Source organism: Rhizophagus irregularis, chromosome 24 (genome assembly GCF_026210795.1).
Source record: "Rhizophagus irregularis chromosome 24, complete sequence".
NCBI lineage: Eukaryota > Fungi > Glomeromycota > Glomeromycetes > Glomerales > Glomeraceae > Rhizophagus > Rhizophagus irregularis.
In genome coordinates, this window is record NC_089452.1 from 446,452 (window position 1) to 464,727 (window position 18,276).

The window sequence follows — 18,276 nt, forward strand, 5'->3', positions numbered from 1 at the left end:
AATAAAAAGTTTTCAGGATCAACAAAAAAAGTCAGGTGTAACAACATTTTTTGCAATACATAAAATACATAAATACAGATTGTTCTAAAAAAGTTTTTCATTTTAATTATTTTAAAAATATTTTGTTTGATTATCATTAAATCATTAAATCATTAAATCGGAGATAACCGTTTATTAGACCGTTCGGATTTCAAATAACAATTAAATAGCCACATTATATTGTGAAATTAATTAATCAAATTTCCGGATCAACTTTTTTTTTTCGCTTTATAAAAAAAAAATGATATTTTATTATTAATTATTTTTAATTAATTTAAGTCTCGTTCTGAATGAACATTCAAAATTGGACCAAGTGAGGTAAAAAAATTTGTTGATCCTAAAAATGTTCTGGTAATATTCCTTTTTTTGATAGGCAAAAAAAAAAATCTGATCGGACTAATACCATTCTGGATGGTCATGTTATACTGTTATTTACTGTTATACTTTATACTTTGAAAAAGACGATCGATGAGTTCGTAGATATAGCGTAAACATGCGGTGACAGAAATTAAATGAACATCATTAATCTTAGTAATACAATCGAAAGCTTATGTTATCATTAGGTTCGATAAGAAAATCTTATATCACAAAATATTCCCGGGCTCACGAGTAAATCAAGTGAATTATTATCACAAAGTTGCATTTATGGAAGTATTATAAGGTTTAGTTGGGATTGGATTTTGATATATTAAAAATTTCGATATAATGATATAAAATATCAGTATAATTTGGATATAATGATATTTTTTTTTTTTAATGATTTTCATATGGGTCCCAACATATCGTTCGTTATATCGAAGACCAAATTGAGAGGGATCCTCATCAGGGCGGAAATGCATTGAAATGCATAAGACAGGATAACTTACAGCTTTTAAGTTATAACATTAACTTTATATAGACATTATGATGTTTATGTTATTCGTGGAGAAAGTTCATTTATGGAAAAAGTTCAGTTATGGATATTTTTTCACCGGATAACGATATGGATATTTTCACCAGGGGATGATATGGGGGATATGTTTCACCAAAGTGACTTTTTGTAAAGTACACTTACACCTTAAAGGAAAGATGGCATTTTTTTTTTTTTTTAGTCATGTCTGAAACAAAACAGTTCACACCATCCTGATTTAATAATATTTCATATTATGGATCAAATTGTAGAAAAGATTTATTGATAAATGACATTAAAATCACATTGATCTCAAGGTAAATAACAAAGAAATTTGTAGATGAAATACTTTTTTGATCATGTTCATGCATTTTTATCTAGCTACTTCAGTGCTACTTTCTATTCAATTTCTTAGATGAAGAAAGGTTCGAATATGAATATATTGATGATATCATTGATTTTTATTATACTGATAATTTGTATGAATGACGAATGATAATAACTCCACATTGGGTTTAAAGTAAAATGAAAATATAAATAAATGTGCTTTTAATATTAAACAAAATACGTATACAAACATTATTATTTGTTCTGATCTTTTGGACAAAAATTATATAAAAATTAAATATTATTATTATTTTTTTTTTTTCGTGCAATAATTTATAAAACTATATTGATACTAAAGGATTTATGCATTTCAAACTCCAATTATATTTCACGTATTCACGATTACAAAAAACCTTAATGATAAAAATCGTTACCATTAAAAATAATTATTTTTTCATATGATGAAAGAATGAAAAAAAAAAGAGGGAGTCCAGGGGATGATCAAAAACTTTGTGTAAACTGTGTAAACTTTATCCCCCCCCCCTTTTCATATTTCTTCTTTAGGATAAAAAATTAAGAAAATCAGATCAAGGTATCGGAGAAAATAGAAAAATATGACAACTCTGGGAAAATTTTGAACTTTTGGGAAAAAAATAAAAGGTCATGTGTTCATTGTATTTCTATTGTATTCCTGAGAAAATATGCAGGATACAAGAGTACAAAGAAATAATTATTCAATAATAAATACGGTAAATTCCATAAAAAAAAAAACTTTAATTAGTTAAACAAACAATAGTCAATTTATTTTATTGTACATTTTAAGAAATTTTATTTATCGGTATGACGAATGAAAAAAAAAACACTAATTATTATGAAATATTATGAGAGGTCATGAACATGTCACGCGTACAGTTTAGTTTTTTTTGGGGGGGAGAAAATCAAACTTGGGGAAAAAATTCATATTATTATTATTATTACGCATATTTACTCATAATTTATTAAGGTCACGAGATATGAACGCATAACAAAGTAATTCATTATTAAAAAAAGGTCACGAGATACAAAGAAAATGAAGTTCACATTTCTTTTCGAAATTTAGGTAATAAATTCTTATGTTACAACATAAATTCCCGAAACCTAATTTTACCACTAATAGGTTGAGCAATATATTTTATTACTTCGGCTAGACTAAATCGAGATCATTTTACTTTATATATATATATGTATATATAATATATATTAGTATAAAATAATTACTTTAAAAAAAAGTAGACTAAACAAATTTAATTTAAACAATGATGACTTGTTATCATTCGTTTCTTATTATAATTCATTCAAAATTTTCATTCAACAAATTAAAAAAAGAAAAAGAAAGAAAGAAAGAAAGAAAGAAAATATTGAATTTTTTTTAAGATTTGACCAATCATAAATTTTTTTTTAAAAAAAAAAATATTACAAAAAAGCCTAAACATATGGTAAACGCCGAAGAGGCTTTATTATTATTATTATTTATTATTATTATTATTATTACTTTTTTGTTTTAAAAATATTTTTTATACTAATTTGATTTAGGTATTTTAACTTTGGTTATCTGCTGACGTTTATGACGTTAGTGACGTAAGTGATGGTATTATTGATATTATTAATATTTATTGATATTTATTGATATTTATTGATACTTATTGATACTATCTTATTGATATTATTGATATTATTGATATTATTATAAAATTACTGAAATAATATCATAAAAAAAAGATTTAAAGAATGTTGGAAAATCCAAATAGAATTTTTTTTTTAAATCGATTTTTAATTATTTTAAAATCATTTTACTATATTAAGGAGTGTGAACTTTTTTTTTTTTTCGTTTGTGAGAAGATTATTAAGTTGTAGATTATTTAAGTTGTACAAATGAAATGTTCTTTTTTTTTTTTCTTCATAAATATTTTGATAAACCTAATTTTTTTTTTTTTTAACTTTTTTTAAAGTTGGGGTTATGCATTTCGAATTCAACAAATCAGAAAAATTTTCACATATCAAGAATTTCAGGGCAAACAATAATAAGAATATATTCTATTATTTTTAAAAAAAACAAGTCCAAACTTCTTTTTTTTATAATAATAACAAGATAACAAGAACTTATAATATAAAGCTTATAATATAAAGGACTTTACAATATAATAATATAAAGAACTCACAATAAAGAATTTACAATATTAAAGAATTTACAATATTAAAAAATATCAAAGAATTTATAATAATAAAGAACTTTTTTTTTTTAAATAGTTAAAAGAATCTTTTTAATAATAAAGGAACTTTATTTTATTTTATTTACTATTTATGATACTTGTAAAACATTGATACCCTGGTACATTGTATACACACATTTGTACCCGCTAAATTATTGTTTTAAACAAATAATTTTATTGTAATTTCTTTTTTTTTACTTCTCATTTCTCATTTAATTTCTGTAGTGTTACTCTTAATAAAAAAAAAAATATTTTTTTCGTTAATTTTCGGTTAATTTCTAAACCGCCACTTTTTTTTTTTACTTTTTTTTTTCCTAAAAATAAAGAAATTCTGTTAGAATTATATTAAATATGGTAAAAATAATCGTAGGAATAATCATTAAAAATTGTTCATATTACAATTTTATTACCAAAAGATACTTAATGCTTAATTGCTTAACTTGATGTTTTACGGTACTTTAAAATTTAATTTTTTTTTTTTTTATGGCGCATGAGGCTTGCCAAGCCAAGTTATATATATTTGGAAATCTTACAAATGAATCGTACCACGAATTGAAAAAAAAATTTCTCTCTCGTACTGTTGTGTTACTGTCTACAAAACGTGGAGGAAATCGAAAAATTGCCGAAATTGAATGTGAAAGCTCTACTGCATTAGTAAAACTTTGGCTCAGTTCCGATGATTATGGCTTAGATAATATGCATTCCTTCTTCAGTACCCAATTTTACAACACGAGCTGTAAAGGCATTTAATGTGAGCTTAAAGCGGCTAGAGCCCAGAAAAATGTGATATCTGATGTTAATAGTACGTATCACGCTATATGTTTAATGTTTATCTAACTGTACCTAACTGTTAATACTGATAATTCAATAATTATCAAGTTACCAATGCAAGAGTATATTCTTGATGACATTAACAGAGACTTGCTGACAAGTCAAAATTTCAGTTAATAAACTTAGGAATCGAGAAAAGAATCCAATTACGAATGATGACCTTTTGCCCTTTATTAAAAACTGAACTGCGTGGCTTCACATATGCATACCCAGGTGCGAAAATAGGAACGATGAAATTTAACACTGACTCGTTGGTGAATTATTTGCTTCGCATTGTTGGTTTTAATGCTTGGCCTCTTAAAATTAGGTTGGTTTTTATAGAATAGTCTTTATTATTATGATGTGTTTATACTTTAGCTTTCGCGGTGATAAAAAAGTCTCAAGAGAATGGATTTGTGGATTTTTCTCATCTTATTATAAAAGTCGTATGTCGTTAATTATTTAACAAGTTTTTATTTTCGTCAATTCATAATACTTTTTTAATTGTCGGAATGGCCACTGACTATGGAGGAGTGCAAATCGTTAGAATATTCTCTCTTGTGGACTCGTGGTAGTCAGAACATATGAAATTAAGGGTGGAGAGATTCGAGAGGATGAAGAGAGTGAAGAGAGATATATAACCAGACAATATTCGCGGTTCGTGCAATATCTACATACGTCACATTTTATAAGGCCGAGATCCCTTCAGCAGACTTTGAAGAGGGTTTACCAGAAAATCAGAAGATTATAATTTGGATTGAAGACAGGTTATGATCTCGCTGAACCAAATGGAAGACGAGATGTTTTTACATCATTAATTAAAATTCGCGAGTCAATTTTGCGGGAATAAAAAGAAGAAATGTGTGATGAAAACTAATTATCAGTTTTATGTGTTTTATTTTCAGCAAAATAGTAAAGAAATATAATATTTTTCAAAGTGATCAATGCTACAAATCATAACGCATACACATGTCCGCGTTAATAAGTTGTTAAATGTATTGTAAAATTGCAAGTGATTAATATAAATTATATAAATTGTAAAAATTTTCTAAAATTTTACCATAAAATAATACAGTTCCGACTTCTGACAGAAGATTCATTTACAGGAAAATAAAAAGATTCTTTATTTTAAAGTATACCACTCATGCAAATAAGATAGTTTAACATCACAGGAACATTACCATATCTTGAAATTAACGGATTTTTCAATTTCCGATTTGAATTCAGTTTCTAAAATATTCGGTGATACTCAAAAGATATTTATGTTAAAAAAATAATTTTATCAAATAGTTATCTATTCGTTATAATGCTATATAGTACATTATGCGGTCTATCTCTTAAATGTCTAAATTTCTGGTAAGATGTTGACTCTATAGTCTTGATTGCTCTTACATATACGTTCCTGTCATAGATGTTTACTCAAAGATGACACTGGTATACTTACTAGTGTACAACGGACTTTTCGAAGAAAAGGTAGCGTCAACGGGGGATAATACTGTTAGGATCGATTAATTTCAGTATTAATAATAGTTATTGTTAACTTACAAAACGGGAAAATTCGAAATAAAGTAACGTTTTTATTGCTATTTGCCGTGGAAGGATAGTAGTACGCCTTCAACGGGACACAATATCATACCAATTCATAACGAAATAGAGGGGATTTAACGATAATTATTTACTGGGGATATTTCGACCATTGAAACACTGGAAAAAACAGTACGTTTTATTTTTTGTTATTTTATTAATTGACATCATCAACCGTATCCTTCAGGTATGAGGTTACTGTTATTTCGAAAAAGAGCAAATGAACGAGATGAAATCATTCTAACACACTCTTCTACCTTTATGTACTACATCTTGGACATAGATTCTTTATTGGACTGATTAAGGTAATCGAAATTGTCTTCAGAATTTTTCTTCCGGAAACTTGTCATGTAATACAATAAAAATAACAGTAACATTATTATTTCTCTGTAGTCTGTACGTTAACAGATCAAGCATTCGGTTGATATCAGTACCGGCTGACAAACATCCCTATTTATGAAGTCCACTACTGTTCGCATTAATACAACAAATAGTGAAAGCTATCTTATCTGGATATATTGTATAACTAAGCTCTCTATATTATCATTGCTTATTCTTCGTAGAACAATGGAATTGGAGATCAAGTGATTCAGTTAGGAGGATATAAGAACAAATTTTTTCTAACGTCCCCCGGTTATAATTCTCGATACAATTTATAATACATTGAATTGCCCGTGACGATAGAGAGAACGATTTTATTATCTTGTACGATATCAATAACAAGTTAATACCGGATCTGATGTCTATATAATAAAAATAAAAATAAAAAATAACCCGTTAATATACTTTCCATATCTTGAATAGTAATAGTTAAAATATATTGGAATTTTTCTTTTAATAGCAAAAAAATTGTATCATAAAAGCTTTTCTTCATATGAGGAATAGTAGAATAGTAGGGTGGAAGTAATAGACGAAATTGCTTCAAATATTTGTAATTATTGTATCGGAAGTTTTTGGTTCAAGATGATGTGTTTGAAGTTGGAAATTGGAATGTATCTTGAATGTATCTTCATGGAACAATAGAGTCATCGTAATGAAACACTTAGCGGACGAAACATTCCAACGCTGTGAGAGTTGTATCTGCAAGGCGTGAGACATCGTCTATGATTAACAGGTATCATCCAGAAGATACAAATAAAATTCTCATTGTATCAGTTGGTATTTGATCTTAATTAGTAAACATACGATTGTTGTGATATTCCGTTTAAGTATTATTTTAATGTTTCAGTGGTGAAGTGATACGATTATCCATAATAATCTCCAACGTTGAAATTTTTTATCTCGCAAACTCATATTAATGATCACTCAGGTTTCGCTAAATTGTCAACCACATATAAATGATATGCAGTAGATTACTTTTTATGTTTTTGACGAAATTCGCACTATTACCATCTTGCTTGGTATTTAGTAATTGAAAACGAAAGAGGCATATTAAGTTGGATTGCGGCAGAGAGAAATGGTGAGCAGATAATCATCAGACTACAGATATCATCAATTTTTTTAGCTACAAGAAAACAAAAAACACATATATGTTCGATTACAGGAGAAGACAAATGGAATGAACCGCTCGAAATCAGAAACAGCGGATATTATTGTTAGACCAAAGATATCTATTCTTGGACTTAGGAATACATAGGATCGCATCGAGAATTTTATATATTATTTTTGTTTGACAAGTCATACATAATTTTTGTTATCAAACACCGGTCACTAAATACATTGTGCATACCATAGTTTATATTAATACTATTACATTGTTTCTAATAGTTATGATATTAAAAAATTTTATATTACATCATTTCTAATGCTAGCTTTGTAGTTACTAAAAAAAATATTTAGAAAATTTGCATAAGCCGTATGATCATTAAAAAAAGCTATTGCGCGAAACAAAACTTCTCTAATATGTAATAATATCAAACGACCCTGCTCTGGTAAATTAAAGCATATAAAGATTCACATTTGTGAACCAGATCACCAATACTAGCGGGAGAATTTAATCTTGTTTCATTTTCTTTATATTTTCTTATGTTAACATATTTACCAATATAGCTCAAAAGCTTTAAATCATTCTGATCGTTTAGCATTCTGATCGTGTGCATTGATAGAGTTGGATATTGATTTGGTTTCAGAATTTTTTATCACGATGTTTACCACTATTATATGTGGTGGAATCGGATTGTTCTCTGACTCCGGGGGTAAGAGGCGAGCTCTCCTTCCCGGTCTTATCATTCTTGTTGGTGTAAACCCTAGACGAATTTTCAAATCTTCCTTAGAGTTAAAAAAACATGAGAATTCGAACAGTTCGATATTATAAATAGAACATTAGATGGACTTACCAGCTGAATTGGTTCTAAGAATTTCACCAAATGATCCAGGTCTTTCTCCATTTTTATAAGCTTTGCTTTCCTTATATTCTATGAATGCTAGAAGCTTGACAGATAACGTTTTAGTATATTGAGATTATGTAAGTGTTCTAGTGATTATAAATAAATACCTAATTCGTCGTCGTCTTCAAATGGCTCCCCGGCTTCTTCCCACTCTTTTAATGCAGTTAGAAGATTTTTTGGCACACTCCTCCAAATGTTCTTTCTTTCCTGGCTTTTGTAGTAATTCTAAAGCTCTTTTGTTAACAGTTCGTCTGGCATATTGATAAGATTTTTTCGCTTAATGAGACACTTATATATACTTTTCTGAGTAACAATGTCATGGGGTTAGGTTGTTCGTATTTAGTTTAGAATAGTCTGTTTTTTAAAAAAATTTAGCATCTATATTCATGTAACGCCTCAGTTCTCGCCTGTAATCTGTATTAACTATATGGGATTGGCTGATGCCGCAGCGTGATCAAAAGACTTTCGTTTTGTTATTTGCTTATAAACATCTAAGTGATGGTCCTCCAAAAAATCGGCTATATACTACAGAGTTTGTTAATATTAACTTCTGGAATAAATATTCTTCATTAAAAAAGACAATATTACATGTTTAGATACAGAGCGCTGTGATTATCCTAATATTGAAAGCTTGGTTAGTGACGTTACATATAGTCATGTATAAAAATAAAATCAATATTTCATCGCCATGTTATTATACAGCGATTACACGGTGACATATAAATATAGTTACCACTAATTTCCCAAGTTGTCCACAAATCATACTTATTGTTATTGCTCAAAAAGATTATGGAATATGATCACATCCCGTAATATATCTTTAAAGATATTCTTCACAAGAGAAATGTAATATTTCGGAATACAAATTATCCAATGGCAAGGCTAGTGAGAACAATGATTACTCATCATAAAGAATCAGAGTAATATCAGGATGATTTAAACGTCGGATCGTAATAGTTATGAAATCATCAGAGTACATCGCATACCAAAATCCTCTTTGTGGTTTACAGAGTTTTTAGTGTGATGCCGGTCACCAAACACAGTTTTATACTTTTTTTTTTAATGCTTTATTTATCATAAATCAAAGACTAAAAACACTGTATATAGGGAAAGGGAATCGGGAAAGAGGAAATATTTTTTATTCGAAATTTATACTTCGATCGAAATAAATCATTATAAGTGTATAAGGCCAAGCTTTTTTTTATAACGTCGAGTCAGTCGAGAACTTCTTTCCATTAATTCACAGATAATTTAAGAACTACATTGACGTGGACTCTCTCTAAAGTAGTTTTGTGATGTCTTTAAGTTTCGCGTTACAAGTAGTCAAGAGTTTGGCCAGTTCATCGAATTCTTAGTTCGGCCTTGTTGTTTATTTTGCTAGATATAGGTCTTAGGATTGATGCGTTCTTGCATGGCGGCTGAATGGTTTGATTCAATGTATTCTTAACAAGAATGTAAAGCAATAGTTTGATCACGTAAATTAAGATCATCGTTGCACTATGACTATGAACAATTTGGTTATAAGATATGCGTTTTCGAACGTAAATTAAGATCATTGGCGCTATGACTATGATTATTTTGATTATAAGATTCACGTTTTTGAACGTTTCGTCCAGTAGGTTTAATCTTCGTTGGTTTGAGTTACGCAAACAATTTGACTATATGATATGCGCTTTCGAACGTTTTGCCCAGTAGATGCATCTTCGTTATGCAAGTAATTTGATTACAAGAATATACGTTTCGGGACGTATCTTCTCTCTTTTTCTTTATTGGAAAATATTGGCGTCTCTAACCAATATTCCCCTTACTTTCACAGTTATAATTGTTGTAAAGACTGAAAATTTTGTTGAATATATTTTTTGAATACTTCAGTAAAAAAACGAAAGAATGATAAATGTTTTGGTAAATCATGAAGGAAAAAGGGATTATTTGTAAGAGGAAATCTAAACAAAGAAAAACGAGTTAAGAAACCTTACCTGCCTTCAGTTAGGCAGTTACCATTTACCAGCTCTAGTAGTGCCCTAGATAAGATTTTTTTAACCAATAATATTTAGTTTTTTTTTCAAAAAGGTATGAGCGTTTTTAAAAATTTAATCGTCATTACTGCGCCGCATCTATGATAAAAAGTCCCGTTGACGCGTTCAGATCGTCATTCTTTTCTTTTAGCTTTTTTGTTGGCGAAAAAGTTAAGTTTGGAGTTTTCTATCGTGTTTTGTAAACCTGGCGTTTCCTAAGCTCGTAAATCCTGAGGAGATACGTTCTTCCTCTGGTTTTGTCTTCGAAATGGTTGCATAACGATCTTCGAAAGATGCATAAGGTTCTGGTCCCTATGTCCAGCGGTTCCTAAGCCTGTAAATCCTGGGGGGATACGCTCTTCCTCAGGCTTTGTCTTCGAAACGGGCGCATTTTAATTGCACTTATTGTTACTTTAATGTGCCGATCTTATGTTATCCAGAGAAGGTTTCGGGTTTAAAAATGATGTGGAGGGATTGTCTTTGGCTGTTTACTAACATTTTTTTATATCCTTATATTCTTTACAGTCCACAATTCCACATTATGGTTTGTATTATAGTTATCATAGCTCACAGTTGAGCCTGCTAAAAATAGTTCGTGATATTTATTTTTTATTATTTATCGGCAGGACTATGTAAAATTATTAGAGGAAATTTTAGCTTCTGGATACATTAATGTCATTAGATTTTTCAAAAGAGCCGAATTTACATTCTCTCAAAAGAAAGACGCAGAAAAAGCTCTCTTCAAATCATTAAAAATTATTGAATCTAAGGGTGGTATACATGCCGTGACAGCTAAAAGATTGCTTTGCAACTTCGACAACTTTATTAATACTTTGAGTGCACAACAATACTGGAGCAGCCTTAACGTCCGAGCAGAAAAAATCGCTACTAATACAGCACAAATTATATTACAGGAAAAAGAAGTGATTATCTACATTTCATAAGCTTTAATGAAGTCATTGTTACTAACTCGTTTGTTGCAAGCCATCTAGGAGCAAAATGCTTGCCAAATAAGATCTAATATGTTAGATCAGAATATTCAGTTACTAGAAAGGAAAAGGAAAGACACGGATGATTTTGAGGAAGAACGAGCGACAAAAAAACAAGATGTAGATATGCCACCTTTCGATGACAAATCAGAAGCAGATCCAAATGATGAGTTAGATTTTGACAACAACGAAGTATTTAGTATAGAACCTAACATCGTATTAACAGACAACAATAACGATGATCATATGGTATTTCTGAATCATGAAGAATACAGCGAAGAAGAAATCTCAACAGACAAGGTTGGTATGTTAACATCTATGTTATTATCTCTTTTCCATTTTACCTAACGCTAATATTCATCTTTTCTTTTAGACTTTGGATGATTCCAGTACAAAATGGATTTTGTCAAGTGGGAGAGATGTTAATGAAATATTATCCAAATACCGTGAGAAAATTCCTCGCGCAAAGGCATATCTTTAGTAAGTTACACTTAATATGCGTAAAATATATTTTTCAGCGCCAACTTTCTAACTTTTGATATTATTATTAATAGTCCGGCTTATTTTGGAATATTAGACCTTTCTGGAGAAGATATAGAAGTAAAGAGTTTGTTTACAGATGATGAATGGAATGAGATGATTAGGGATTTTAATAATAATGTAAATTTAAGCGATTTGGGAGATGAACAAGAGAGACCCTTCTATGAATTGATGGATCAAATTGCTGAGGTTAGCGAATTTGTAATATTTATCTTTGATTTATTGATTAAATTCTCTTTCCTTTATATTAGGTATTGAAGAAGAAACCTTCTGATTTAATTACAGGCATTGAAAGCTGCGTGATTAAAGTACGTATATAATTTATATTTATTTTTATGGAACTACGGGTTTAATTATTGCCATTTATAGGACAATATAAAAGTAAATGCAATTAGACGATTTATTCAGACATAGTAAGTTTTCCCCTATTCATAGTAATAGGGTCTTTTTAAAGATATTATTTAACAAATTTAAATTTAATAGTGCATACAGCCTTCAACGTTTACAATTGCCAATGTCTGAAGCCGCATTCGGAAGCAATTTTACAAATATGACTACAAAAGGAATATTGACCTTTGATCAAACCTATCATTATGAAGAGTAAGTTTTTATCGTATGTTGTAATTATTATTTACATATATTCACCAATTCCATTTATTTTGTAATGCACAGGGGTGAGATTCAAGGCCTTGCTTCGTCTGTAATCACAAATCTGAAAACAAAACCTACTGACAGAAGCTTAATTGGTCAAAAGGTTGATTTTAGAATCAGTAAAGAACAATTCGAGATGTTAATTGGGTTAAGATCTGGGGGTCTTCCTCCCGCAGCAAAAGGGAAAAAATGGATGGACAAAGTTGATTTAGCTGTTTCGTTACGAGATGTGCTAATAAATGAAGGTATTGAAAACAATGGCATAGAGCCAAACAAGTTTCATAAACTCTTCACTCTTGGAGTACATACATATAGTAAGTTCAATAATTTATCTTTTTTTCTCTTCGCTTCATTTTAACATAACTTCATCTGTTTCATTTTAGATTATAATTATAATATATATGGACTAGACTGGAAATCTAAAGGCGTATGGCGTTTAGGTTTACTACAAAAGATTAAACTACCTACGTCAATTGATTGCTTGCCAGTCATAGAGAAACTTATTATATCCTTATTACGTGTTGAGGTAAGGTACAGTATCTTGTTTACTCAGTCAGTAGTTGTATTTTTGTGGTTTTATGAACTTTTAGTTTTTTTTTTAATAGGAAACTTTACATCATATACGGAAAATCCATCACGAAATATTAATTGATAAGGCAAAATTATATCGAGCTAGGCGAACATCATCATGTGCTATGGACTATTCCGTTTGTGAACATGGTCGTATAACTCGAACAAGAAGGGTGAAAGAATAATTTATATAAAATCACATGTACATGATCAATTGTTACATGCTGATCACTTTTGCATAGTAATTCTTGTTACATTTTGCCGAAATTCTTTAATACATGATAAAAATATCTCATTGTCAAGTTCTCCAAATTATTGCTAACGAGGCATTTAATATAGATGTAATAATACACAGTGAGTGGCATCGTTTTCAAATTTAAAGAATTAAGAGTATTAGAATATGCAAATGTCATAAACTTTAATAAAAAAAAATTTGTTTTCATTTAATTATCAAAGATGTATGTTCATTTAATTATTTTAATAGATATTGGACCAAATAGTTATAGTATCATTTCTTACACATTAAATAGCTTCAAAATCTAGGTAATCAGAAGATATTTCCTTCTTTCTGTTTCTATAGCTATTATATAATTATAAATAATATTCTTATTAAAACCGTAATTGTTCCCAAGAAGAGTAATTGTAAATTTAATTCTAAATGTATCGAGATTCGAGATATTAAAATGTGAGATCTCTGGTGTGATTAAAATACCAGTATAGTTTAACAAACTTGTATAGCATGGCACAAACATATTAAAAAAAATAAGTATGATACTAAATTCTTTGTACATGTTCGAAATTGATGAAAATGGCAATAGTTAAATTATAAAAATATCGTGCCTCAATTTTTTTTTAAAAGTATCACGTATAGGTGCAACGAATATTAAAAAAATTCTATTCGACTTATTATAATTACAATCTTTAATATATTTTGGTAATATTGGAATATAAATAGTTGGCAAGTCCAATCACCCCATATGCCTCGATGTGTGTGAATGTTTGTACAAATTTTTATTGTAATCGAATTTTAACCGAGTAGCTGTGATAGAGCTAATACATGCTCCGACTCTAAAACATCTGCTTTTGTGAATGCGTCATATAATGCATTCAGTTTATATCTTAAAAGTACTAAATTTGGGTGATAGAGGAATTTTTTAAGTACGTCATCCCTCCAAGCTTTGGTCTCTTCTTGCTCCCAAGTTAATCCTATTAGTGTGAACAAGTTATCACTGGAATAATTCATCCGGATTAGATTCTGAAGTGAGGATCGTTTATTTTTTTCCAGGGTAAATAAACTCATTCCTCCTACAACAGCAGATTCTACACTAATAGGAAAGTTTTTACGAATATCCGCTCTACTCGCTAAAATAGATAGTGGGTGGTAGAAGTCTACTAAAGGGTCCAATTCGAATTCACCAACATACATAGTCCCAATATCTTCTAAATAATCCGAAAGTCTATCAGCATATTTATAACCTTCGCGAATCAACTTCTGGAATAGCTTTCCATTCGGGCTGATCCATCGACCAGTTAGTAAATTAAGTACTCTTCTATGTATGTCAAATGATTCTTGCATATGGATTGTTGAAATTAGCATTTATGAAAGTGATAATAGATGATTAGTACTTATGAAAATGGTATGTTTAATTACTCATTTCCTCTCATATTCTTCTTTTTATAATATATGTATGCTCTTTCCTTACCTTGTCCGCATTAGACACAAAGCTGAACGCTTGATTTAGTGTCTTGTCCACATCCTTTACATGGTTGTGGGATTATTACACCCTTTCGTATTTTGAATGCATGGAAGGCACAATATTGATCTCATGTCAAATTTTTACAGAAACGGGTCTCTCTAACTAATAACTAATTACAAGGCATTTCTTTATTACTCATGCTCACTTTCATATTTAAAATTGAAAAAAACTTCGTGAACTAAGTTCACAAAGTGGAATCACGTGAATTTTTTATTTTGAATGTAAATATACAGTGTATAAAATTATTTTTGAAAATGACATCTGAGATGGACTTACTTAAGCAAGAAAACGCCAGACTTATGGCTGAGAATGCTGAGTTTAAGGTCAAGTATGACGAGGCCAAGGATGAGATTACAAAGTTAAGGGCTGAGCTCAGGAATAGAATCAAGGAATTAGAAAAAGCTAGAATAGATACTGCCGTCAAGAATACTAGACGTGATGTTGAAAATGTCAGGCGTGATGCTGAGAATGCTGAGCTTAAGTCTAGAGTTGCAAAGTTGGAAGAAGATTCTAGACATCCACGAAAGGATTCCTCTCCCGAAAAATCTGCTGACATACCAGATTCCATAGTAGCAAATGAAGTGATATCTGTCAATTCCAAGTCATCAGAGGAAAAGATGATGGACTCTTTTCTGGATGAAGTGAATAAGAAAATTGTTAGTGATGGGATAAGGCAGAGAAAGCGGGTTGAGAAGCTTGCAAAAGTGGAATCCGTCTCCCCTGAAAAAGGTAAACAGGTATCTGTTGACAAAAAGACACTTCGCAAGAAAGAACAAAGGGAAAAATTCATTCAGGAAGTGTCCAGGAATGATTCGATACCTTCAGTATCTTTCCAAAGAGAATCGGATTCAAGCACCAATTGTTCCAATATTATAGATGAGCCAGGCTTGAATTCTTTGGATGTTTGCCTAGAGCAAACAGTACGAAGCTGTGATCCCTTAGCAGTAGAGATGGGAACGCCAACCTTTTCTCTTTTATATGAAAAACTTTGTGATGCCGTAATCCTTGCTGATCGTGCGGTCCAAGAAGCTATTATACGTTACTGTCAATTTGGAAAAGCTCTTATCCAGAGACAAAGTGAGATAGCATCTGAAAAACAAGTTGATCCAGAATCCAACGCTGTTAGTAGAATTTTAAATGAGGAAGTTAGAGCTCAGCTTCCTGCAGATACTTCTGATGCACTTTTATGGAAAAGAATCAAGCAGGCCAAGAAACTCTGGAAGCTTTTTGATGCAATAGGCATGGATAAAATTTATCAGATACATTCATTCTCTGTTAGCAGTATTTCAAAAATAACGTATAAAGACATTCAGTATATCATAGATAATATGTCAGTTGACTACAGCATTAAGATAGAATCGTCCACCTGTGCTCAGCCAAAAGAGACTTTGCTAAGTGATGAAAAAAATTCTGAATTGTCACATCCTGATCTCAGTTCAGAAAGTGATAAGAAAAATTCTGAGTTGTCACATACTAATACTTCAAAGTCTAAAGTAAATATTTCACCTGCATCTCAACCACCTATTCCTAGGACTAATCCAACTTATGACCGCACCTATTTTCGCAACAAGATATTGGATCAATATCCTAATCTATATAGAGAATGTAGTATTAAAAATTTCGACTATTATGGGATTACTGATAAGACAACATGCGAGGACTACATCTGCCCATTATGCAAATTAGGTCATGATGATGAAAAAATAGAAGGTACGTATAATACCGGATCTTACTTTATTAAATGTGAACAGCGTGAAATTGAGATAGTTGCATAGTCTGATCCCTCTGGGATCGTCTGGGAATTTTAATCTTTTTTTTCGAATGAATAAGTCTATATGAGAAAAGGGATTTAAATTGTTTGCAGTCATATAAAAAGGAAAAATGACTGAGTCTGATAAAATACTAACCCCGAATATCTAGACTGGCATGCCAAATTAAGTGGATTACCAAGTATTTTGACAGATAAGATTCGTTCCAAATTATACAAAAGATATAAAAAACAAACTGGAAATGAGCCATGGCAACTATCGGAAGCTGTGATAGATATATCAGCAGAACCTTGCTTTAGCGCCTCCGGCCAAGCCTCTGATTTCAAGCCTATCACTTTCAAAGTCAGACCCGATCCAGAATTAATTATCAAGTTTGTCTTAAAGCATTTCATATACCTGAAATTCCGAAACAGTTTCAGAGGGATTGATAATTATGATTTTATATCATCTCAGCCGTGGAGCTCACCATGTCCTATTTGTGATGGAATACATGGGAATTATGAATTACATGGCTCATGGTACTGCGAAAATGGGAATCAGCTCCCTTATGATCCTGAATTAGTGAAGTTCTATTCTCAAGATAAGTTGGAATATTGTCTCACCTGCAACACTTCAAGCAATAAGTTCGCAATTGTAGCATAGAAGCTTTACCGTGTACAGCAGGATAGTTATTTATTTTTATTAATAAAGAATCTTTACGCTTTTCACCTGATATGTCACGATATCACTGCGCCCTTGTGACAGCATCATTTTAGAACTAATACGCCAAGTCACGTGAGGTTCAGCTAAATGACCCAATCGTTAGTGCGTCAGAAAAAAAAATTTTTTTATATCTTCTTTCTCTTCCTCTTTCTCGATGAAATTTCAACTACCATTACTTCTTTTTGAGTTCGAGAGATATTAAAAAGTAGCAGAATCTCCAGAAAGTAGGTCCATTAGAGGTAAGATATTTTTGATCTATTTTCTATTTTCGGGCGTGAACAGTTAGACAATTCGATCTGCCTTATCAATCAATCAATCAATAAAATGATGCAACATGAGAAATTAAAATTTTTTTTTCTCATTCTCAAATTCTCACTTACAAAACATGGAAAACATGGCTGAAGCACCCAGAGCTTGTAACCAAGAAATAGACCTTAATAATTTAGACCTCGAACGCTCCTACACTCTGGAAGAGTTCGAGTATATCAATGACCGGCTGAAAAATTATACTTTGGAAATCGACGGACACCCTGTTAACCTTTTTGAGCTTGACAAAAACGGAAAACTAGTACCCAAACAACAAACACCGTGCCGTAGAGAACAAGTGGTTGCAGAAATTACTTGGCAGTTGGCCAACTGGAATATACAAACTCAACAAGGTGGTGGTGTCACTTCATCGCAGGGTGGATTTGATTTTACCGTTGATCATGAAACAGCGATTAGGGCACCAGACGTTGCTTTCATGCCCCAATATATAGTCCAACGGCTGACTGATGCACAGGCTTGGTCCTTTCAGGGTGCTCCCTTCACCCCTACATTTCTTGTTGAAGTTGCTAATATCGGAGAGGATACAGATAATTCAAAATTCAAGGAAGTGGATGAAAGATTTAAAAAAGAACTCATAATACAAAGCACAGTGGTCCAGCTTGGCTGGTTGATCGATCCCCAACATAAGCGAATTTACATATATAGGAGGGGTAGGAGACGTAGTAATCCTG

The 18,276-nt window shown here is 30.9% G+C and overlaps 4 protein-coding genes across 6 annotated transcripts; 2 read left to right on the plus strand and 2 right to left on the minus strand.

Annotated features, from left to right (window-relative positions):
• Positions 1-7,962: 7,962 nt before the first annotated feature.
• Positions 7,963-8,605, minus strand: OCT59_015823 (uncharacterized protein; the record flags this gene model as incomplete). The annotated part of the gene is made up of 4 exons (XM_066132067.1): positions 7,963-8,144; positions 8,235-8,321; positions 8,393-8,492; positions 8,585-8,605. The coding sequence occupies 4 exons, from the start codon at positions 8,603-8,605 to the stop codon at positions 7,963-7,965; spliced, it is 390 nt and encodes a 129-aa protein (XP_066003096.1).
• A 1,831-nt stretch (positions 8,606-10,436) lies between these two features.
• OCT59_015824 (uncharacterized protein) lies at positions 10,437-13,358 on the plus strand. Of its 2 annotated transcripts, none has more exons than XM_066132068.1 (12): positions 10,437-10,470; positions 10,826-10,844; positions 10,927-11,223; positions 11,293-11,589; positions 11,663-11,769; positions 11,844-12,018; positions 12,081-12,137; positions 12,199-12,242; positions 12,313-12,429; positions 12,502-12,794; positions 12,864-13,006; positions 13,086-13,358. In XM_066132068.1, exons 2-12 carry the CDS (start codon positions 10,842-10,844, stop codon positions 13,233-13,235), a joined length of 1,683 nt encoding a protein of 560 aa, XP_066003097.1. In that variant the 5' UTR covers positions 10,437-10,470; positions 10,826-10,841; the 3' UTR covers positions 13,236-13,358. The 2 variants fall into 2 exon arrangements, with proteins under 2 accessions (XP_066003097.1, XP_066003098.1); XM_066132069.1 differs by having other exon boundaries at positions 13,157-13,355.
• Positions 13,359-14,077: 719 nt separating this feature from the next.
• OCT59_015825 (uncharacterized protein) lies at positions 14,078-14,647 on the minus strand (the record flags this gene model as incomplete). The annotated part of the gene is made up of 1 exon (XM_066132070.1): positions 14,078-14,647. One exon carries the CDS (start codon positions 14,645-14,647, stop codon positions 14,078-14,080), a length of 570 nt encoding a protein of 189 aa, XP_066003099.1.
• Positions 14,648-15,424: 777 nt separating this feature from the next.
• OCT59_015826 (uncharacterized protein) lies at positions 15,425-17,218 on the plus strand (the record flags this gene model as incomplete). 2 transcript variants are annotated; one of them, XM_066132071.1, is made up of 2 exons in its annotated part: positions 15,425-16,517; positions 16,728-17,218. In XM_066132071.1, the coding sequence occupies 2 exons, from the start codon at positions 15,425-15,427 to the stop codon at positions 17,216-17,218; spliced, it is 1,584 nt and encodes a 527-aa protein (XP_066003100.1). The 2 variants fall into 2 exon arrangements, with proteins under 2 accessions (XP_066003100.1, XP_025181723.2); XM_025315938.2 differs by lacking the exon at positions 16,728-17,218 and having other exon boundaries at positions 15,425-16,582.
• Positions 17,219-18,276: the final 1,058 nt, after the last annotated feature.

Bases quoted from the DNA above. Each gene is read 5' to 3' on its own strand.
- OCT59_015824 (XM_066132068.1), top strand. The intron at 12,243-12,312 runs GTAAGTTTTCCC...TAAATTTAATAG, and splicing joins AGACGATTTATTCAGACATA to TGCATACAGCCTTCAACGTT. The intron at 13,007-13,085 runs GTAAGGTACAGT...TTTTTTTAATAG, and splicing joins TATCCTTATTACGTGTTGAG to GAAACTTTACATCATATACG.